The sequence below is a fragment of the Carica papaya genome, chromosome 8 (genome assembly GCF_054855325.1).
Source record: "Carica papaya isolate Zhongbai chromosome 8, ASM5485532v1, whole genome shotgun sequence".
Lineage (NCBI taxonomy): Eukaryota > Viridiplantae > Streptophyta > Magnoliopsida > Brassicales > Caricaceae > Carica > Carica papaya.
In genome coordinates, this window is record NC_142316.1 from 32,652,731 (window position 1) to 32,675,435 (window position 22,705).

General features: G+C 36.5%; 2 protein-coding genes and 1 non-coding gene across 7 annotated transcripts; all 3 read right to left on the reverse strand.

The window, feature by feature from the left end:
• Positions 1-33: 33 nt before the first annotated feature.
• On the reverse strand, positions 34-16,290 carry LOC110822618 (ubiquitin-protein ligase). Of its 4 annotated transcripts, XM_088209919.1 has the most exons (19): positions 16,024-16,290; positions 15,883-15,933; positions 15,283-15,403; positions 14,333-14,468; positions 14,173-14,222; positions 12,963-13,051; positions 12,770-12,875; positions 11,588-11,624; positions 11,337-11,488; positions 9,728-10,283; positions 9,078-9,359; positions 4,622-4,767; positions 3,809-4,153; positions 2,936-3,179; positions 2,693-2,748; positions 2,116-2,196; positions 1,133-1,177; positions 967-1,035; positions 34-334 (listed from the first exon to the last, which is right to left on the reverse strand). In XM_088209919.1, the coding sequence occupies exons 1-19, from the start codon at positions 16,194-16,196 to the stop codon at positions 158-160; spliced, it is 2,916 nt and encodes a 971-aa protein (XP_088066045.1). In that variant the 5' UTR covers positions 16,197-16,290; the 3' UTR covers positions 34-157. The 4 variants fall into 4 exon arrangements, with proteins under 4 accessions (XP_088066045.1, XP_088066048.1, XP_088066046.1 ...); XM_088209922.1 differs by lacking the exon at positions 15,283-15,403 and having other exon boundaries at positions 14,143-14,222; positions 16,024-16,110; XM_088209920.1 differs by lacking the exons at positions 11,337-11,488; positions 11,588-11,624 and having other exon boundaries at positions 16,024-16,289.
• LOC148252805 (small nucleolar RNA U3) lies at positions 6,823-7,035 on the reverse strand. The gene has a single exon (XR_015815635.1). It is a non-coding gene; the product is annotated as a small nucleolar RNA U3 (small nucleolar RNA).
• A 429-nt stretch (positions 16,291-16,719) lies between the features above and the next one.
• Positions 16,720-22,336, reverse strand: LOC110822862 (Protein kinase superfamily protein). 2 transcript variants are annotated; one of them, XM_022053090.2, is made up of 3 exons: positions 22,150-22,336; positions 19,242-21,200; positions 16,720-17,778 (listed from the first exon to the last, which is right to left on the reverse strand). In XM_022053090.2, exons 2-3 carry the CDS (start codon positions 20,993-20,995, stop codon positions 16,941-16,943), a joined length of 2,592 nt encoding a protein of 863 aa, XP_021908782.2. In that variant the 5' UTR covers positions 20,996-21,200; positions 22,150-22,336; the 3' UTR covers positions 16,720-16,940. The 2 variants fall into 2 exon arrangements, with proteins under 2 accessions (XP_021908782.2, XP_088066049.1); XM_088209923.1 differs by lacking the exon at positions 22,150-22,336 and adding an exon at positions 21,715-21,858.
• Positions 22,337-22,705: the final 369 nt, after the last annotated feature.

Consider the following 22,705-nt stretch of genomic DNA (forward strand, 5'->3'; position numbering starts at 1 on the left):
ATTAATAAAAGTAACAAAAAACTTCCAGGATGATAATCTATAAAATTAATAATTTTATATATAATGACAAAAAAAAGTAAGTTATAAAGCACTAAACAGTCACAAAAAAACATATATGATTTGAACAGTCGGAGGTTGCCCCCTCTCATTGGTAATGCTAAAGTCTTTCCTTCACCACTGTCCTAGCCAAATGTCTGCTGCTCCATGCCAACACTAATGTCTCTTTATGCACTGGCCTTCCTCGTGCCTCTTGAACTTGCTGAAGGCTTAAAGCGCATTTTTGAGACTTGCACCTCGCAATCTTGACAGTACTTAAGAAGCACCTATTATAAAGCTGGAATTCATAACAGCATAAGAGACAGGACTGAACTTATATATATTATAAGGGCAGGAGAACAACTGAGAGTCAAGACTCAAAAAGTGCTTCTAACTGACATGAATTAGCTTGGCAGGTCAAATTCTTAGTGGACACAAGTCTTAATGTTGCATTTGATTCAAATCTTAATTCTATTGTATAAATGAAATTTTAGACAAAAATCGTATTAAAATTCTAAATCGAGTTCATGTCTTATTTAAGTTAAAAGACTTTTTATTAACTCTTTTCTTAACAACAACAAAAATTCAACATTGTGAAACTAAAATTATAAGTGATATTGGTTGATGAAATGAATCAAATATGTAAATGAACTAAACTTTACATATAAAATAGTTAAAAATTTAGGAATTGAATGAAAACAGAACAAAATAGTTAAAATTTATGTGTATAAATTTAACCAAATGGAGCTTAAGTGTTACTCAAAACATATTAGACTAAAAAATAACTACAATCTTTCTCTAAATTTGCTGAGACATAAAATTCTATTAAGGAAATCACAAAAGCATAATCGCTGAACTTACACAGATCGACATAAATATTATATAGCAGGTATTACAAAAAAAGAGGGAAGAAAAAGCTTAGCTACTCACATCTGGAATGTCAAAGTCACCCTCGCTTGCGTCACATAAATCTAATGATATTTGTCGAAGCATGGGCATCTGTGGTCATCATAAAGATACTAATGACGTTAGTTGCAGAAGTCGATTTATAACAAAGAGCATAAGAAAGCAGGGATGTTTTCATTTATGAAGTCACCTTCGAAGCAGCATCAAGAATGAAGTTCTTACAGATTCCAGGGCCCTGCGTGATGTTGGCAAGAATCCAGTCAAAAGATAAAACAGATTGAGTTAGCACGCCTGCCAAGTATCCAAGATGTGGAAAAAAAATCTCGGGCTATATATTTATACAAATCTAAAAATATTAAGGAATTCATTTGCAAAGCACATTTATTCCAACTGGAGAAAAGAAGTTTATATTAAATGACAAAACATTTGCCTTGTATGGAATTCAATCAGACATGAAACCATGAATTCTATCAAAATTGATGAAATTGGGATACATTCTTAAAATTTCATAGTACTTGCACATGAGATCACTTTTCATCATTTTAGAAAGTATTTTCATTATCTTCTAATTGAACCAAATATGATTTGCTAAAAAATTCCATAAAAACTCTAATTTCTTCTACATGTAACCTAAAAGTAATTTGAGCACCAAATGTTTTCCTTTTCTTCTTAAAGTAAGGACAGCTAGGAGAAGATTGAGATTGCAAGGCTGCAACCTATTTGCCATGTCCCGTTGAAATAAATACACTTCTTTTTTGTACATTCTGAAAATATAGTCAATGGAAGATGAAATTTAAGAAACACCCGTAGCCTCATCTTTGTGCAATTAATTAATTATGCATATTCTATCAAAATGCACCAAGAACGAGTAACTTCTAATCCTTTTCAACACCAATGACAAACATAACCCAGAAAGTCCATAGTTAAACTGTATGATACTCTTACACTAGGAAAACCAATAATACAATTTATACTCAACAAGATTTAAGTATGTCAATTGCCCAGCTTTTCTGAGAATATCTTCAAATATATCTATATACAGCTTTTCACACAAAGCTATATATACCAAAGTTTAGGTCATGTCTATACACTATAAAACTGGGATAGCATACGTCCTTCTTGGATAAGACATCATGCAAAGTGCAGAGAAAATGCCAGAAATAAAAAGCTCACATTATGGCGCAGCAGAAGCTCTTCAAGAGCAATGCAATTCGAAAGAGAACAAACTCCATTGGCAGTTACTTCTCCACAGTCCTGAGCCACAAAACCACATATTCAATATACCAAGCACTGCCAATCATCCAAATACTTGTATTTATAAGAAAATTTAGGAGAACAATTTTCTTCAAATAATTATGAACTACAAGAAAATCCAGTAGTAAATCATTTATCCTTTGAAGAAGATAAAGCGGGAAAAGAGGGTGAAAGGGTATCAACTGCCATGGATGCATATCAAACATTTTGGGATAGGAATAGATATCACTCCTATGAAGTTTTCAAGTGCCATCTGTACAGATAATTCAGAAACTTGACACAGTCAAACTGATGTTGGATTAGGAGGGTGACAGTGTCCTCTATAGATGCTTCTAGATATATTTGTTATTTGATTCAGATGGCTCCATCTGGATTCATGATTTTTTTTCTTTTCTGTAATTCTGTTGTTGAAATATCATGATCACACTTATTATCTCATGAATTAAATAGCATAAATTAGAAATTGTCACAATACAAGATCCACAACTAATTAAACCTCAAGACGAAGAGAAATCAGGCCAGGCCATCCGAATGAAATAATTTGTTGAGCACCTGCAAAGAAACGAAAAATGCGAAAAAAAAACTTATTAGTTATCAATTCCATAAAGAATCTATCATCGTTGACAGTCAGTCAATCAAACTTAGAATCTTTTCATAAATCAACTCATGAAACAAATGAACATTAGTTTATATGTTTTAAAGCAACGGATAGCCCTTTAAAATATAATAAACCACTGACCTGCATCAAGAAGCATGCATCCTACCAATGAAATCTCAATTATGTTGACACAGTTCTGAGTCAAAGTAAACAAGTCATTATTGGTCATCCAAGGAGTAACCCTTTCAAGCCTCAATTTCCGAAGATTTGGAACAGAGAACCTGAAACTTGACATGGATATGTCACCAAAACAGTAGCACAAGGCCACAACTTGCAAGTGCTTCTGTGATTTCATAATATTTGCAATGATGCAATCGGAGATCACCTGTAAGGACAAGCATACCAAATATTGAACTTGATGAATTGGGTTTAGTTTCAAAAAAAGCGAGATATAAATTTAGAGGGAGGGGGAGACCACAAGCAGATCAAGAAAAATAAGCAATATTACCAGAAAATAGTTAAATCCAAAATATTTGCTTTATATATGAGAGACAAGTATAATACACTATCATTTGTTAAGTCTTTCCAGAAACTTTCCTAAAGAGTCTGAATTCCGAACAAGTAACAATAAGGGACCATTTAAGACAAAATGTCCCAATGTAAAAGCTCAACTCCTTGTACTAGTTCTGACAATAAGAAAGATGCCACTTGATGATATTTTTCTCCAGAAAATAAGAAAGTTCTGTTTTTTTAAGAGTAAAAACATGATAAGACTCTCACCTCAACCGGCATTATGATAGAGATCTCTATTTTCTACTTATGCATGGAATGCCTATTTCTCTTATTTAATAGATGCTTCAACAATCAAAAAGATATGCATAAGCACTAAATTTTTGCATTAATTCAGCAGCAACACGCTCATCCCAAGCAGATAAACAAGGACAGAATATGATACTCCTGTCACAGTTGCAACCTAACAAACGAATATTTAAATATTCACTTCACAAGAAATACCTGGAACTGAAGAATTAATGACTCTAGGAGAGGACACAAAGTTGGTAGTAGCTTCAATGCACCTTCACCTAATGATCCACCTAAACCAACAGCTATTGCCCGTAACGATGTAACTGCAGAACTGAGAACCTCTAGAGATGAGTAAGCAAACCCCCAACCTATGGCAATTTCTTCCAATATGCATGTCCTGCCTAATTCAGTAATTAGTTCACTACACATGCAAGAGGAAGAGAACCTTGCTCCTTCAGTTTTCTCTTGCTGATGCAAATTTCTACAGCCCCTTGCTTCCAAGCACTTCAAACCAGGATTTCTACGAGCAATATGAGCGACTGCAGTGCTGGAAATCTGCAGGTTGGTGAGAAATTTCATTTACTACACATAGCCACATGATTTTATATATAACACAAACCTTAGCAAGAGAGTCAGTCTATATATGCGCAGCTAATTATCAACACCGAAGAAAAGACGAATGCTTTGTGGTTAACAAAGGATATCACAACATAAATACCAAAGTACCACCACAAAACAATATAATACAGAAGATTGTCTTCACTACAGGACAAAAATCAAACAAAAGAAATAACAATAAACCATATACTTCTTTCAGAAATTATAGATTATTTAAGAGGTAGTTAGAATCAATTATACAATCTGTTCAGAATTTTTGTTGGAAAGAAGTAAGAGATCATCCAATGTCTATTCTTTAAATGGTGTCCACAAACTGACAATAATAATGAAAAAAGACCCGTATCCACCTACATTAAACACATTTAAAGGAAACAAGCATCAGAATCTGTAAATCAGATGATTAACCTTAGTGTTAGAAACATCAAGCATCTCCAACGAAGAACCTGAGAAATTATAGAGAGCAATATCTGTAAGGTGAGTATCCCTCAAGCAAAGATTTTTTAGCTTTTGTGTTTGAGACATCAACTCAAGCAGAGATGCTTCATCCACACCTGCATAAGTTGATCCATCAGATATGTCCTTTTTGCAGCATCTGAGTGCCAGAAGGAAAAATCATCACACAATTTGATTCAGATTGGTTACACAAAAACTTCCAACCCTCTCAAGCACCCAAAGAACAACTTCAAAAATTCACAAAGATTAGAATTTTTTTTAAAACATATATATAAAAAGGACTAGTAGGGTTTTAAGAGACCTAACAGAACACAGGTCAGTCAATCAAACAGGACATGATATCCCATGATCTTATAGAACTCGAGGCCCCAAGTAACACAAATGTAAAGAGAGAATACATGGAGTAGAGTGACCACAAGTAAACTGTTAACACCCCAAAGACAGGTCAAAATGGTAAAAAGAATACTGAGGGAGGTGGCAAGGTACTCGAGATTTATTATCGAAAAAAGAAGAAAAATATCCGCTTTGCTGAGCTAGCATACCAGATTTGAGTATTTAGATATGGAATAATTCTGTTACCATAGCTGGTAATAGGTAGTACTCTCAGAATTTTTCTGCTTTGCTATTTTGGATTTTTTGCTTTGTACTGATGAAAATAGGAAGTTTGTCCCAAATGGTGGCATACTAGAAATTTTGCCAACAACTTTCTGAACTAACGAGGAGTCCTAGGATCCTTTCTAAATTCTCTCCTCTCATCTTCTCTTCTCCCTTCTCTTTTCTCATTCAAGCCCTAAAATCTTTTTTTTCTCTCCTTTCTACTCAATCTAAAACTCCTTATCTCTCACTCACTCTCACACAAATTCACAGAGGAATTCACGTCTGAAGCTCCTAACAACTTGATATAAGAGCTCTCCGATACTGAGGACACCTTGACATCTAGATTTGTGATGGCACGCACAACCAGAAAGGCTGCCATAACAAATCATCGACATATTCAACTCTTGGAAGACTCGGTGCAAGAATTCAACCAGAAACTGAAAGGCTTCATGACAGAAATCTAAGATACTATGCAGCACAATTCTGATGAGCTCAAAGAAACAGAGAAACAGAAACAAGCAACGCTGGGAGCACACTTTGAAAGTCTGGTAGAAATAGTGCACAGCATGCTGCAACCCCTTGAAGCACCAGCCCGGGCATCTTCTTCCCCTTTACCTAGTCAGCCTCACAAGGGTGTTTTACCCACTTCAAGGACAAGGGAGCAGGGAGGACCAATAACGGTCCAGACTCTAGTCAGGGTAACTCAAATAGTGCCTTTCTAAGGGTAGCAATACCCATTTTTTAGGGTGGAAACCTGCAGTCCTGGGTTAGGAGGTGCCTGAAGTATTTTCAGGTACATAGAGTTGTGGAGGAGCAAAGAATCGAGCTGGTGAGTCCAGTTTTAGCTGAAACGGCTGATTTATTGTATCAAGGGTGGGAAGTCTGAATGAGGTTCAGTGCAGGGATGAGTTTGTCGAAGAACTTTCTAGAATCTTTGGGAAGCAGCCAATATTGATGTTGTGGAGGAGTTTAATAAACTCACTCAAGAGGGGACTGTTTTAAAATACCAGGAGCAGTTTGAAGAGCTGCATTCATTGATGTTGATGGAGATCCCAATCCTTAGTGAGAAATACTTTGTTTCCAGCTTTATAAGCGGATTGAATGACGAACTTAAACCATGCTCAAACTCCTTAAACCGAAAAATTTAAACCAAGCTTTTGAACAGGCCTTGGTTCAAGAACAAGTTGTGGAAGCAAGGTCCCGAAAACCAAAAAATTTATCCATACAATTCCACCAGCAATCCTTCAAAAACAACCACACACCACAACCTACAGCCCCCTGTCTCAACCAAAAAACGCTCATCATATACCTACTCTGCAATGGAAGCCACCACTAAAATGCAAACATACCAAAAAACAGGACCCTACCATCACCAAAAAGCCAACTCGAATGACCACAAAAGACACTTCAACTCTTGCTTCAAATGTGGGGAGAGATTCTTCCCAGGTTATCAATATGAACACAGGGCTGTTTTGACCATGGAAGGGTGTAAGGAGGAGCCAGAGAAAAAGAGGGAGTAGAAACAGAGGTAGAAGGGGCAGGAACTATTTTTGATTAGTCTGTCAGACAACCGAGTAACCACCCTACCCAAGATCCAACCCAACTAGGAACGATCTTCTCTCATCAACGATTCAGAACTGTCTCTGCCATTAATCACGCTCTGATCACACGGTTATGATTCATCCACCAGACTTGAAATTCTGTCTCCTTAGAACTCAAGGAAACAGAAGTACGAGCCTATAGAACATATCCTATTCAAGTAACTATATCCTTGCAGACTATTGAAGATGCAGTTGTGGGAGGCCTGTAGGAATAAAAGGGATCCTGGAGAAGAACAAATTGTTATATTACTGGATAGCGGCCACTTGCATCCCTCCTTGGGTGTAGGTGTGGCTGAACAGCTAAAGGACAAAGTAGTGAATAAGAAGATTCTTAGCATTGTTGTGGCCAATGGACAAAATGTTACTAGTCACAGGAAATGTGTAGAAGTTCAAGAAAATGCAGAGCTATAGATTCTGTTACAGCTCCAGAATCTTACAACTGGGTTGCTATTATATGATCCTTGGAGTAGACTGCATGAGGCAGTTCAGGCCCATTAACTTTGATTTTGTACAATCTTGTATCGTTGACTATGGATGGAAGAGAAATTAAACTGATGGGGCTGGTAGAGAATAACAAATTAAGAAGACTTGTAATGGGTTGAGCAGAATGATGAGGAAGAAATAGCAGTCAAATGCGGCTGTATTGTGTGCGGAAATGGCAGTCTGGAAGGAGAAAGAGCTAAGAATCCAGAAGCAAACAGCCTGAAGCAGCAGCTGTTGGGCAGTTTTTCCAACGTGTTCCTGGAGCCTTAAGGTTTTCCACCAGCTGCATACAAATTGAAATTACCTGATCGTGCTAGAATACATCCTGTGTTCCATGAAGAAATTTATTTTCAGAAGCAATGTTCATTGTGATGAATTGCCTGCAGTGGACACAGAGGGACTCCCAAAAATTGAACTGCTTAGAATTTTGCAGAAGAGAACTGTCCAGAAAGGAAGACAGACAACCGAGCAGTCTGGGTGCAGTGGGCTAACTGGAACCAGAGGTGACTACCTGAGAAGACATCATTTTTCTAAAGAAGCAATTTCCAGAATTTTTTCTTGAGGACAAGGAAGTTTCCAAAGGCAGAAAAGTTGTTGAGACCCAACACAACTCGGGTCAAAATGGTAAGAAGAATACTGAGGGAGATGGCAACGCACTCAAGGTTTATTATCAAAAAAAGAAGAAAAATATCCACTGAGCTGAGCTGGTGTACCAGCTTTGAGTATCTAGAAATGGAATAATTCTGTTACTTAGCTGGTAATTAGTAGTACTCTCAGAAATTTTCTGTTTTGCTATTTTGGATTGTCTGCTTTGTACTGGTAGAAATGGGAGGCTTTACTGAATATTGGCATGCTAGGATTTTGCCTACAACTTTCTAATTAACGAACAACCTTAGAATCCTTTCTGAATTCTCTCCTCTCGTCCTCTCTTCTCCCTTCCCTTCTCTCATTCAAACCCTAAAACCTTTCTTTTCTCTCCTTTCTACTCACCTCTAAAACTCTTTATCTCTCTTTCTCTCTATTTCACACAATTTCACAGAAAAAGTTAATGTCTGAAGCTCCTAACATAATCACAATGAGCTTCAATATAGTTTACTCAAGTTAACTATAGAGTGTTGCCCCAGTGGTTACTTCTCCCCACCAAAGAGGTGGTTGAGAATGAGAGTCTATGTCCCTTATTCTACTCCCAGGTTACAATATCAGGGATTACCAAAAAAAGGCCAACATAAGTATAACTTTTCGAGGAGAAAAGGAGTGGAGCTAATACCGTGTACCATCTTTTGGGTTGGTGTGAAAGAAGAGGGACAAAAGGGCTTTTGATGGGGTTGACAATGTGGATGGTTTTGATTTATTCAAGAATAAATGATTTCGACCTTTGGAGAATTTAGGGAACTCTATTAACACTTTGATTGAATCATAAATCTTTGTATATGGGTGGGCACCCTCTTAGTGTCTTTGTCAATACATATACATCTCATTTTTTATTTTTAAAAAAGTATAAATTTTCAAGCATGTCCCAAGGAGTTGCCAATAGTTACAGTTGTTAAATATTTCAGTTTTACTAGTGAGCATAAATAGAGCACAAAGAATAATCAAATGGAAATCCCACAAGCCTTGCAAGTGGAAAGTCCCTTTCATTAAAACAAATTAATGTCCTTCCTTAAAAGCTAGGTTTCCTTCTTTCACTCACTGTCCAAGGAAGACTTATGATACATAAGAATACTTACCCGTGCAGCCTCCCATATGCAGTTTTTCAAGATTAAATGCCAATGAGTTTATAGTCTTCTTTCCAAAATGTGAACCAAGAGAATCGCCAGTAGTTGCAAGACCAGCACAAAGAGCCTGAATTGATCTTGTTCCAAATGAAGTATCACACAGTATAATTGAGTGTAGTTTTATGCATCTGTTTATTAAATATGATATGCAGACATCTGTCGCTGAAATACATCCTCTTATGTTCAGGTGCTGTAAGGATAGACAGAATTTTGAGATTAACAAGAGATCTGAATCTGGTACAAACATAAGTAGTAGACACTGTTAGTAAAATGGTAAGAAAAACAAAAAAAAATAGTCATTCATGATTTATATGCAATACATGCATCCAAGTAGTACAAGATTAATGATGTCAACTCCTATTGATTCCATGCCATGGTCCATTAAAAGTTTCTGATCCCTTATCATGAAGAGATTGGCTAGTTAAAGTTATTGGACTAAAAATAAGCTTAAGCATACAGATATTATCATCAAGTAGACAGAAAGTTTGACAAATGTGCAACCTACCATTTCACTGGGACATAATGAACTTCTACTCGGTAAATAATGCAACAATAAAATGGAAGTAAAGGTATACCAGTAAACAAACAAAACCATATCTCACCATTGAGATCACTTCGGCCCTCTAAATTTAGTACTGTGAGGCTTGATAGTGATGGTCTAGAACTATCCCATAATCTAGAAGTCAAAGGATCAACACCAAGAGTTAAGGATGGGATTGGAAGAGGCTGCATTGTTGCCAGACTTGAGGATATAACTGATACTTGTGCCGGTATAAGTGGACTAATATCAACAGCTAAATCAACTTCACTAACAAAGGGGCACTTCTCAACTAGTTTGCACAAAGTAGTTATTTTAAAGTTTAAAAGATAAGCAGCTTTTAGGGTTATCAATGATGGAAATGACTTGGAGAAGCACTCGATGGCAGCTTCAATATTTAGCCTTGAGCACTTGGAAATATTAATCTCTTGAACTGCTTCAAAACGTAATGTCAGGTTCAAACTCTTAGAGATTTGACTTTGATCTTTGTCATATTGTTCAAGGTTGACCAATATTCGTTTGATACTATTCTTTAATGTAGGGTCCATACGGTAAGAAGGAAGCACGGATAGGAACAGGACTGCAGATGTTATCTGAGGACAGCCTGAAAGGTTTAGTTTCTGCACAGGGAGCAAAAGTTATAAAAAAGAATTTAGAAACATAATAGGCATACAAGAAAGTGCAATATAAATCAAGACAAACAAGGTGGGTTCTAAGATGACTTATGAATGCTGGAAAATCAAACATCACCATGGCTTCTCATTCATAATGTATACAAATTCCGCACACTATAACAATTCAGCTTGCCCCTTCGCACATTTAAGTACCTAATAAGTAGGGGATATATAGATAAAAGGTAATGAAAGCATAAGAAGGTAGAAAAAGCAACCTCAACCTCTTTTGGACATCTCAAAAGAGAAAAGTTTATGACAGACAATATTAGGTAATTTTTCTCCTGAGAACAGCACGTATAGCAGCTGTAAGGAAAAGGACATACTGCCCCCTTGTACACAAACAACTAGCGCATAAAATAAGCCAAGGTTAATAAAGAGGGCAGGAAGGGAGAGAAGAATATAAGAATGCTTTGCGTTTAGAAATGGTAACATACCAAACATGCTCGTAAACAATTTGTACTTAGCTCAATAAAATTTCATCCAAGTTCAGTCAACTCAAATTCACCTGAATGTTAGCTTAAGAAAAGGTGCATTAAGCTAAATTTGAGCCTGAAGTTATTTGGTTTAAAAACTCGCGAATGTGTTTGTTTATCTATTTATATATTAAACGGTTTTATATATTTTATCAAAATATGTATATGTAATATGTTTTAGAAACAATTGTATCTTAACTATATTTCGAATATATTCATAAATATTTTTAAAAAAATTAAATAGATAGGTCTTTAGAAGAGCTACTTATCAAGTTTATCAAGCTTAATTATGTATAGTTTAAACTTATCAGCTTGGGTCAGTTCATTGACACACTACCTGTCTTGAAGTAGAATTTCAGATCCTCTGCACATATAGATTGTCTAATCACAGATAAAAATGTCAAAAATGTTGTGCTATGTCAAAGTTATAAAGCCCTAAGTTCTACCCAAAATATTTAATTATGTGGCAGACTCAATGTCTGGTTTCTCAATCTCCAAGCTACTTCAGCAATAGAGGAAAAAATACCTCAGAATATTCCGTCAACCGAATTCGGAGATAGTCTAAGTCATAGTCTACAAAAAGATTTATTAAGCCAGTAGGAGGAGTCCTTATTAATCTAATAATTGAGCCAATGCTCTCCTTGGCAAGATTAGAAAGACTGTGGGATCTTATTTTCCCTGAAACATGAGCCAAGCTGAACCCTTAGAATTAACAGATATAACCAAAAATATTATGTAAAAATGTCTTGTCATGACATCAGCAGTCACAAAAATTACCTGCAGCAAACCAAATTGGCAAAAGGTTAACGCGGACCTGTAGAACATTAAAATAAATATTTCAAATAAAAATCATAATCAAATAAAGCGAAAAGAAAGAACACTGTATTCTCACGACAAAACACAGTAAAGATTCACATTTAACCAATCTGCTTCTCCTTTGTCTTAGATAATGATCAACTATAAAAAGATAACTATAAGGTAATCTAAAACCAAACTTTTTTGCACCCGTTTATTTCTCTGTTACTGAGTGATAGAACTTCATACTGTTACTTGAAGATAACTCTTACATCAGTATGTTAATTAGTTAAAATAAAACTCATTAGGTTTTTCTGTTGCTAAAGAGAAAGGGATTATCCTAGCATTTTTTTTGTCTCATTTTGAAGATAATTGGGCAATGATCATAAACACGGTAGCTTGTTTAGTGAATCAGTTAAGTTTATGCCAGTACTGTAAGTTTTTGCTCACTCCATTGTAATTCCTTCTCTTTCTTCTCCCTCAATCTTAGTGACTATTACTTATCAGTGAATGCTTATAGTTCAGTGGCATAACCTCAATTCTAATGACCATCCATCATTCGAGGGTAAGATGGATTACCTCGTTAACGTTCTTAACGATCTCCTCTTTCAGTATCTGTATGCTATTGTCATATAAAAAAATATAGAGTTGCGTCATTCATCTGAAGCCCATTGTCGTGACTGAGACATGTGCAAGAAAACCAGTTGCACGGCCCTTATAAGAATTGGACAGTGACTGCGCCATGTTAAATACAACTGACGACCAAAAAGTGTGGAAGTGCCGAGGCACATTCTACTCAGTGGATCACTATTTTTCACTCTCCCATTTTGCTCATTATATGGCCCCTCTATCATTAAAGGACAAAGGTAATTCGTAGTCAGTCAAGTTTTCTGTCTCTTGCATGTGGGGGAACATTATCCATCTTATCTATGTCTTGCATGTAAAGAAACAATTTTATCTATTTAGGAGTTCATTCTTTATTGAAGGTGTCACCCAGCTTTTTTCTTTTTGCTGGGTCAAGAAATTGCTTAAATGGCCACCTCCTCCCTATGCAACGCATTTGTTAGGAGGTGTAAGGCTAAAGAATGAGAACAAGGATTTAACCTAGAGAATGGACATCTTCTGCAGTAATTGTTAGCCTTGTAGTAGTCCATGAATTTATACCTTTTTCAAAATATCTTCGAACTCATCTTGAGTTGTGCTCGAACATTCCAACTGTTTTGTGTTAGCATTGCGCCAAGTTAGGAGTGCATTCAGGAGGTGCATCTCACTGCAAGACATCAGTCAGATATGTGAGTTACAAAAGTGTTGCACATCGAAATAATTGAATCAGGAATTTCAAGGACTTTTAACCTACCTCTCTACTGTCAAATGTGGGTGCTTTATGCAACGCAATAACAAATTGTATGGGAGATCTTGAAAATGTTTACTAGACACAGCCCACATCTGCAGAAAATGGACCACCATTAGTTAATTTTCCACCAACAGAAACAGGTTCCAGTACTGTGATAAAATAATTCTTGCAAAAGACACCAAACTTTTATTTCTTTAATAAAATTAGTACTATGAAAAAAAAGAGAAAAAACACAATTGAGAGGAGTATCAGCTATTCTTCAAAAGAGTTAGAAACAAAAGAAATCCTGTGTACATCAAAATATTATCCCATTTCCTGTGTAGCGTGTGATAAAAAGAAAATCCCCCAAAAGAAACCATCCATTTTGACCACAAGAGAAGAAAGTCTCCCAAATTTATTAAGCAATTGAGACCTTATCCAAAATATTTTCAGATTTCTATCCAACTAAAGGACCCATAATCCAGCAAATATTGCCCCTTCAAAATATCTCATGATCCTTGTTCGCTTGAATGCATACAAAGAGGTAGAAATGAAAATCTCTAAATCAGGAGGACAGACCCAAAAACACCAAAAAGAAAATCTATTCTGAATCTTCCAAGTCATTTCATAGTCAAGAAAAAATGACGATCATATCCAAATCTTCCAAATCATTCCACTGTCAAGAACAAATGACTATTATATTTAATCCTGTGAACTGAAGGCTCGTTACTTCTACGGCATCTATATCTTATTCTTCTTGGCTAAATTACAGACACACTCAAAATTTTTTTTGTATGCGCCTTTTAATAAGTCATCTGGTTGATTCTTTTGTTTTAGATTTCAGCTCAAGCATGGAAAAGGTTCATTGATCCAACAAATCAAAAAGTTCATACCAGCAGCATAAAACTGCATAAGAAAATAGCATATTGAGAGACCCATTTGTAGGTTATGATAGAATATACATATCACTGAGACACAAAGTAAATCTTCAAATTCAATTTCCTTAACAGTTCAACAAATCTGGTTTTCATTTGACATCTCCCTAATAGACAAGTAAATTCTTCACTGCGGGCACGGAACTAAATGTACTTTAATTTCAACATCAAACAAATGAAATTTTCAAGAAAAACTAGTCATTGAACCAACAACTTCATAATGCAGAAAACTTTAATAAGAGAATTAGAGTGTTTGAATGGTGAAATACCCAACATGTAAATGGAAGTCAAGCACATACAAAATTTCTTGCAAGATAGCTTGCACACAACTCTGGAACAAAATCATTTGCTGCATAACATTCCAAATGAGCTATTAGAGAGGTTCACGCCAAACTTTTTTTAAAAAAGTCACTTTATAGATACTTTATCTCTGGAAGTCTTCAAAATATCAAACCTTACCATGCTCTAAACCAAAGTTCCAAATATGAATCAAATCATCCAGTTCTATTTGCAGTAGCCCCTTCAATGAAGTTGCCTCGAAAAACCAAGTTTTACACTTTGAAAGAAGCTTCTCCACTCCAAAATAAAGTGAACCCTGAAAATTAAATACAAAGTTTAACAGCATATATTTATAGTCAGTCTGATTTAGTGAACAATAGCTATGTGCTTTCAGCTGTTTAAGACCACTGGCAACATGCTTCATAACAGAAGAGACAAGAGCACCACATCTTGTGCTTTTCAATCAATGATATATTAGACTATGACCATGGCATACAACACTGAAGGTGCCACATTGACATTATTTAGTTTGATGTTAGTATTAATATACCTATATATCCAAACCCAAGAGAAAACTGCACTTATAAGATATTTTACAGACTGAGATCATGAGATCAACTCCATAACCTCCTGTGAACTTTGGAGAGAAAAATAACAGTAGGGGCTGTGCAAGCCCAAGCCCCCACTACCACAAATTATGAATAGACTCTCCCACTTGGGGAGACCTTAAGCGCCCCCCCGCCCCCCCCAAGTGCAAAGACGGTCACTTGCAACCCTTTTTTTTTTATCACTCATTGACCCTGTTCACATAAGTATACAGTAACCCTTTTTTTTTATCGGATATGACATTACAGTCACATGATAATACCCCCTTTTTAAAATATTTCAACCCCTGTACTTGGAAGATTTTAGCTCAATAACAATAGAATCAGGAAAATTAATGCTAAATGGTAACATAAAAGAGGCTTTCAGTTACTAGCTTAAAATTTTTCCAGAAAGCTAACAACATTTTGGGTAGCCTTCTCTCAGTTCACTCAAGGGAAAAAAGAAAGATGACCTCATTATGATCAACAAATTACAAACTAGTATTTTATTAATGGATTTGGTGTAAACATTACGTAATTGTTTACCTCAAAAAGAGAGAGGAAGTTATCAGGTGTAATATTCAATATGCAATCATAGATACACCTCAAGACATTCAAAAAGGTCTCCAGGTTCCACTGGATTGAAATACAATTGAGGCAGGCTTCGCTGCATGAGTTGTAAGCAATTCAGAAAGCAACAAGTGACCAGAAAAAGAGTAATTAAAAAGGTGAAACATAGAATAGTAAAACACATTTATGTTAAAATATCATCACAAATTTTTGGTCTGATTACATCCAATTACAAACTAAGTTAGATTGGAAAAAAGGAAATGCTCCAATTGCTTGCCAAGAAAATGTTTGTTTTAATAGCAGGGTTTTACAAATACTAATTCAAAGCTCCACCAAGTTCAAACTTATCAATTCGATGAGATTTCTTTTATTTATTATCCACTATCTCCCCAGTTTTCTCAGACACAAGAGAGGAATTGAGCAAAAAGAAAAGAGATAAATGAATACGACATTTTGTCATCTCCCGACCACCAGTACTATTTAAAATAACTAAAAAAAACTAAATAACCAAATACGATAACATTCAACTAGCAATCCGATTGAAATGTTCACAGACAATCAGAGACGACGAAGAACCTGAAGCTTCCACTTAGGAGGCCATGGAAATATGAAGATCTTTCAATTAGCCTGTAAAAAGGAATTTAGACATAGACGATTAACTTGAAATACAAGAAACAAAAAATTGCAATGAAGGATTAGGAATGAAACTCCTCTTGCCTTTCTGGATTGGCTTGAACTTCAATTGTTCGGTAACGGAGAATTTTAGTCAAATCCCAGCTATGAATATCCTCAGTTGAAATGCAGATTTTCCAATCTGTGCTATTAGGTTGGATCGAATTATGATCAGTGCAGACGACGAGAATGAAATTATCGAGTGAGCTTGACGCCATTGAAACTATGAAGTGAGTTCCTGCTTCGCGTACGAGGAAGGATAGAGAGAATGCAAGAAAAAACCGAAGAAAGCGTTTGGCTCGAATGAAGAATGCCTCGTGCCTTTAAAACGTTGCGTTTTACTCGTCCTCATTAAGCAAGCGGGTGGGCCGACAGGCAGGCCTCTCATTTCCGGGTCTGATCCCGGTTAACAATTATATGCTGCGAACTTACTGGATAGTTCGAGCACGTGTAAATAATTTATCAAAATAATATAGTTTGAGTTATCAGTTCATACTCGTTTTCTAACACTAACTAATTGAAAAATATTAACATACGATTTTAGTATTAGATAATGTTATTAAACACTAATATGAAAATATATTAAACGCCAAACCAAATAAAATGGATCAGCCTCACAGTCCATATTTCAAATGGGATTTGCCTAAATGATTGACCATTACGCAGTAAAGAGAGAACAAAAGAAGCGTATGGCAGAAGCATACAGAAAATATGTGCAGAGTTTTATGGGGAAACGTGCCATGTTTACCAAGGAGCTAATATTGATGTGGCGTGGCACATTGTGCTCAAAAGAGCATCACAAGGTGCAAAATGCTAAAATCTGACTGACAGCCCTGGCACAAATTTTCCAATTAATTTACATTATAAGCTAAACATTTAGTTACAACAGAAGATGATAGCCTAAGTTTGAAGGGTGCTTCTTCGCTTGAGGCTCTTCCCCCTAATGGTACAGTATTTTCTCACTAGAACAACTCAAACTCAAGATGCTCTCCCATCGCATTATATTCCAAGTACTTGCTCTGGCTTTCCTGAGATGAAATTCCAAATTCATAAAAATCTGGTAGTTCGGGTGGAATGGCACAACGAATTAGTGCCCAATTCAAGCCTTCGAAGAACGGATGCTGCTTTATCTCAGCAGCCCCTTTCTCAGTTCCCAGCCGATTCTCTGGTTCCTTAACCAACAATCCTCTAATAAGATCCCTTGCCTGAAAACTAACAAGAGGACTATCTGGAAACTTGAGGCTCTGCAAAACCACATTGGCCAGTGTTTCTTCGTTCCCAGCACCTTTAAATGGTGTTCTACCATATAAAAGCTCATAAAGGAAGATGCCAAATGTCCACCAATCAACTGCTGCTCCATGACCCTCTCCTTTGATGATCTCAGGAGCTAAGTACTCATGAGTTCCAACAAAGGAATTGGAACGTGCATCAGTCGGCTCAGCCACAAGCTGTGGCAATGATCTGACTTGAGCTGCAAGGTCATTTTTTAACTTCCTGTTTTTTGCAGCAGCAGGTAAAAACCTGGGGCTGAAGCATGGGACTTGACAGGATGGTTCAATACAAAAAGGCTCTATGCAGTTGGACTCAGTGCAGGGACCAGAAATTCTTGCAGGATCCCCCCTAGATGGAGATGATTTCAGGAGAGTTGGACTGACAGTGCATCTGAGAGACAGGTCAAAATCTGTAAGCATAATGTGACCATCTTCTCGGACCAAAATGTTTTCTGGCTTCAAATCCCGGTAGATGACTCCAAGCATATGCAAGTATTCCAAAGCAAGGAGGACTTCCGCAACATAAAATCTGCAAATACAGCAACTTCTTATTAGTTTAAAGATGGTCAGATACCTTACAAACAAAATAGATAATAATGTAAGAGGTTAAATTATCAATCATGAAAAAATCCCACTAAACGGGCAACTATTGTCACATCAGATTTCAGCACACACGATAGTGATGGAAACAGGAGGCATGAGATCAGCATAGTCCAGAAAATTGCACACTGAGGCATCAGCAAGATGTGCTCAAAAGATATTTTCCAGAAAAAATTTTCTCTTTGCAATTAGTGAGAATGCAAATTAAAAAGAGAAAAGAAAACACAGTCAATCACCAAGAACATAGATGAGATTTACATCATGGGTCCACACGCTGCAATGCAGTCTCTTTCAGCAAGAGAACAGCGTCATGTGAACTTGGAAACTAAGATCTCTAACCAAAGGGTAAAGCCCAAGCCCCAAACCCCAAATCCAAAAACAAAAGCACCTCATCTAACCCATTAATGAGCACAGTGCAGAAAATTGAACTACAGTGACATACTGGCAAGATGCAATGCGCAGAAAGGTATCTTCCAGAAAAGTTTCTCTTTTTTTGCAATTAGCTAGAATGCTTTGGGAAAAAAAAAAACTAGTTAGACTGCAAATTAAAGAGGAACAACCAAAACCAGGGTTAACCAGCAAGAAACGAGAGCATCTATGAGATTTACATCATGGGTCTCCTTGTGCCCAAAACATAGTTTTTCTCGGTGACAAAATATCGCTTGAGCCTAGGAACAATGGGCAAATCCCAGCCTCAAACCCCACCCCAAAAAGAAAAGCACCTCATTTAACCCATGACCCACTAATGAGTTGGTAGCCAATTCTTTATTGCTCTACATGATTGGACCTGACACTACATCCCGACTTGTCAGCAGAAACCAACAGACAAATTTTCTGATTTTGCAAGTCAGGAAAATTACATTGTCAAACTTTGCTAAACTAATTTAGAATCTAATTATTTTTACATCTAGATGGCAAAATAATTTCAGAAATAATTTTTATAAATTTGACATCCGCACTGTAAATATGAGCAAGATCAGATTACAACTAACCATAGGAAAAGTAGTGGCCATGACAGACCTAGAAAGATCCATCTTCATTTTTAGAAAGGAAACAACGAGCCTCAGGTTAATTTTAAATTGAAGCAGATGCTGTCAGGTCTAGAAGAGAAACCATTTTGAATCCAACCCAGTTATATATTTAAAATTTTGATTAAATATAGGATATCTGTCTTTTAAATTAAAACATTTCCTAATTTAATTTTAAATACATAATATATATTTTGTAATTGGGTTTATATACTAGGCCAAGTTCAGGTTGCAAAATCTGCTCCAAACCCAAACCATCATCATCCATTCACTTCTTCAAACATTCTCAGTTATGCATGCAAGTGTTCAAACTACAAGAGTGACTAAATGCAAAAAATTGATTAAAGAATGACCATCATCTGACCTTGCTGCCGGTTCAGAGAAACTCCTACCAAGTTGCTTCTGCCGAAGGACATGCAAATCTCCACCAGGACAATACTCCATAACTAAACATGATAAATTATCTGATGTAAATTGAGCATATAGTGTAGGGAGAAAAGGATGATCTAGCATTCTAAGTATTTCTCTTTCTGTTTGGGCCCTCGGTGTCTTCTTCCTCCTAGCCAAGAATTCATTATCCATGACCTTTATAGCAAAGAGGCAGTTTGTACCAATCAGCTCAGCGAGATAGACAGTCCCTATATCTCCACATCCGAGCTTCTTCAGAAGATTGAAATGTCTCAAACCTAAGACTCCATGCTGCATCCTAGCATGGCGAATTGCTTCCCACCTAACATCCTTTGACATATGGGGTCTGTTGCCACAACTCGACCCACTCATATTGCTTTCATCGCTTATGCTAGTACTACTGCTATGCTCCCCAAGGCTACTTTTAGAGCTTTGGGAAAATTCACCCTTTTCTTTTGATTTTGGTTTCTTTGTTACCTTCTGCGCTACTGCTCTGTTTCTATTGCAGTCATCTGGAGAGAGGCCTGGTTTCCCTACACCAGATTTCAAATTCTGATTGCCTGCTTCAGCATTATAACTGATTGGGTGAGATGCAACAGACTCTTGATTGATTTCTTTACAAGCATTGTTCAAAGCACATTGACACCTCTGGCAAACCAGTTGCCCTTCACTACTATCCAAGGCACTCCCAACTTCTTTATATGTCTTCGCTGGGTATGTAGCAGCACCTGAGCCATGCCTTATTTTCTTTTTAACACAGCCCTTACTCCTGAGCACCGGCTTGACTATCCGTGAGCCATTTCTTGTTAATTTGCCTACTCTGTTGCTGTTGATTGAGCCAGAAGAAGGTACAGCATGCAACTTGCCTTTGCGGCCACACTTTGGTGACACTGCTTTATTTGCTAATTTAGTGGATGAAGAAACATTTTTGCCCAACTCTAGCACTTTGCCATCAGTATTAGAATGAGATACAGAAGATTTAGGTGCTAAGTCTTTCGGTAGGACCTCCGCCTCCATTTTCGACTCTTGATTTACAACTTTGCTTGGTGCAGGTAGCGTTGCCACAGATCGAGGAGAAGAATGTGCACTGTGGTTTGATGACTTGATCTTTGAAAGTTGATGTTGCTGAGACATTTTCTCAGGATAGTTTTGTTTACTCTCTTCTGGCACCAAAGATATTTCAAGCATATTCCCTTTACCTTCATCAACAGGAACCCCAGATCCGCTAGTAGATTCAACCACAACTGAGTTGTACAAACTCTTTATTCTTCCAGCTTCTGAGATCCCTGGAGAACCACTAGACTTTGATAATCGTTTCACGGCAGCCATTTCTGATGCCTTAGAAATGCAAAGATCCCTTAATGCCTGCTTCAAAGACACCGGCTCAGAGGTCCCAATTCGCGGGGAATGAGGCATGCCAACTGTTATGGGCTTTTTCAAAGCATTCCTTCTCAAAGGACTAGCGCTTGTGCTTGCACTTGCGCCAACTAGGTGTGAAGGACCCACACCTTTGGATGATGATTTAAGAGTAATAGATTCAAAAAGATGATTAATATCATCTTCTAGAGATTCCTTGTACCCCAGTTTCAGCACAGGGAGCTTCTGATCTTTGTCATCCACATTCATCCCAGCATTTGGTAGATGAGTTCTTCTAGAATGTTCAACTGAACTCAGCTCTTCAATTTCACAAGTACCAGGAAATGGACCCATTTAATCTGGTTGTATACAGTATTGAGGTGAGACACACACACCCGGAAGATTTATACTAGTCCATCTCTGAGGAACTCCAGATGCAAGACCCACCAAGCATGAAAATCGAGCCACAGATACGTTTTAAAGCTTTTCCTGTTTAGATTGGTCCAAAAGCTTGATCAAACTGTCAACTCCTTATTGACTACACATCAAAATCCAAACCCTGAAAAAGTCAATTGAGGAATTATAAGATTAGCTTACTGTTACAGACATGTCAAAGAGTTCGAAGTTCAAACAATCGCCAGAACACTAGATTATCACAGAATTCAGATAAGCTTGTGACGGACAGCATTGACTGAACTTGGGCGAAACAGTTTCAATAAAACAAATACTTTTCTAAGAAACTACCAAGACACAAAACTGAATTCACATACAGAACAGTTTTCCACGGACACTAATTACCCTACTGTGTATCTGCTAAAGGTTCTTATGTCTTACCCTCAAATGAACCTTCTATTTACGGACGATAGCAACTTGATGATAGAATAGAAGCTCCAGGACCAGTAACCCGTTTTCATTTTATGATTAATTTCCAGATTAAGGTCATACTGAGATTGATTTTAAAGCTTTTATGCTGAGACAATCCTAATTTACCCTGGCAGGCTATATTCAGAAGAAACAAGTTACAAATGTAATAAAGAAAATTGCTATTAAATTATACATTTATATCCACTAACCTTCAATTCATTTATTTTCCGGGTAGAGAGGTGATGAAAATATATCCAAAAAGTACGTAAAAATTTACGAACAACAAAGGACTGTATTGCATCTTGAACTTAAGCTTAAATTAATAAACTGAAGAAAAAAAAAAAAAAAAAACTGTGCGGATCAAGAAAAGAAATGAGAGAAAAACATAGAACCGTAAGAAGAAAAAAAAAAGTTAACAAACTTTGTTTTTTAATTTGAAATCCACAAACTTGTAAATAATGCTTGCATGAAACAGAATCCAGAGGTATCAGGCTCCTGAACAGAGTTTAAAAAAGAAGATGAAACACTAAAATAGAAGTACACTCAACAAACACACACTCGTGTTGTGTGGCTGCATATGTGAATCAACTCTATAAAATCTTGAAAGCAGCTGAAGTAAAACAGATCGAAGATAGAAAGAGTACCTTACGGTGGGGGCACAATGAGGCAACTGAATCAGGAAACATAATGTGCGGAATGAGAAACCAAATCTCAGGGTTTGAGAACGAAAAACCCTAGGGACCAGAAAGATGAGAAAGGAAGGAGAGAGATTCAGAGAGAGAGAGGAGTACAGGGCTAATTACTGCAACTGTTCCCTTTTTCCTTTCAGCCTCTGATTAGTTTGAAGAAGAAGGGCCCCACCATATATGTAGTGAGTCCCACGTATGGGAAAAAAACGCTGCTTAGATGTAGACACTTGAAATGTATAGATTAATAAATAATTTACTAAAATATTTAATGTGTAAATTGTAAAATAATAAATTATTTTTTACATTTTATCATATAAAAATCATCTCAATTTTTAAAATTAAACAAACATATTTTATTTTATAAATTATTATACATTTTGTTCCTATTATTCACTACATAAAAATTAGCTAAATATATATATATAATAATTATAGTTTTATCTAAATTTTTAATAGAGTTATAATTGTACTTTTTTTAGTATAATTTGATATATATTTATTTATTATATTT

Excerpts from the sequence above, each read along its gene's own strand:
- LOC110822618 (XM_088209919.1), bottom strand. The coding sequence starts at position 16,196 with ATGGCGTCAAGCTCACTCGATAATTTCATTCTCGTCGTCTGCACTGAT. Across the intron at positions 15,404-15,882 it reads CTCCTAAGTGGAAGCTTCAG|CGAAGCCTGCCTCAATTGTA; the intron begins GTTCTTCGTCGT and ends CAACTCATGCAG. Across the intron at positions 14,223-14,332 it reads GAACTTTGGTTTAGAGCATG|CAAATGATTTTGTTCCAGAG; the intron begins GTAAGGTTTGAT and ends AATGTTATGCAG.
- LOC110822862 (XM_022053090.2), bottom strand. The coding sequence starts at position 20,995 with ATGGGTCCATTTCCTGGTACTTGTGAAATTGAAGAGCTGAGTTCAGTT. Across the intron at positions 17,779-19,241 it reads TTCTCTGAACCGGCAGCAAG|ATTTTATGTTGCGGAAGTCC; the intron begins GTCAGATGATGG and ends CTGTATTTGCAG.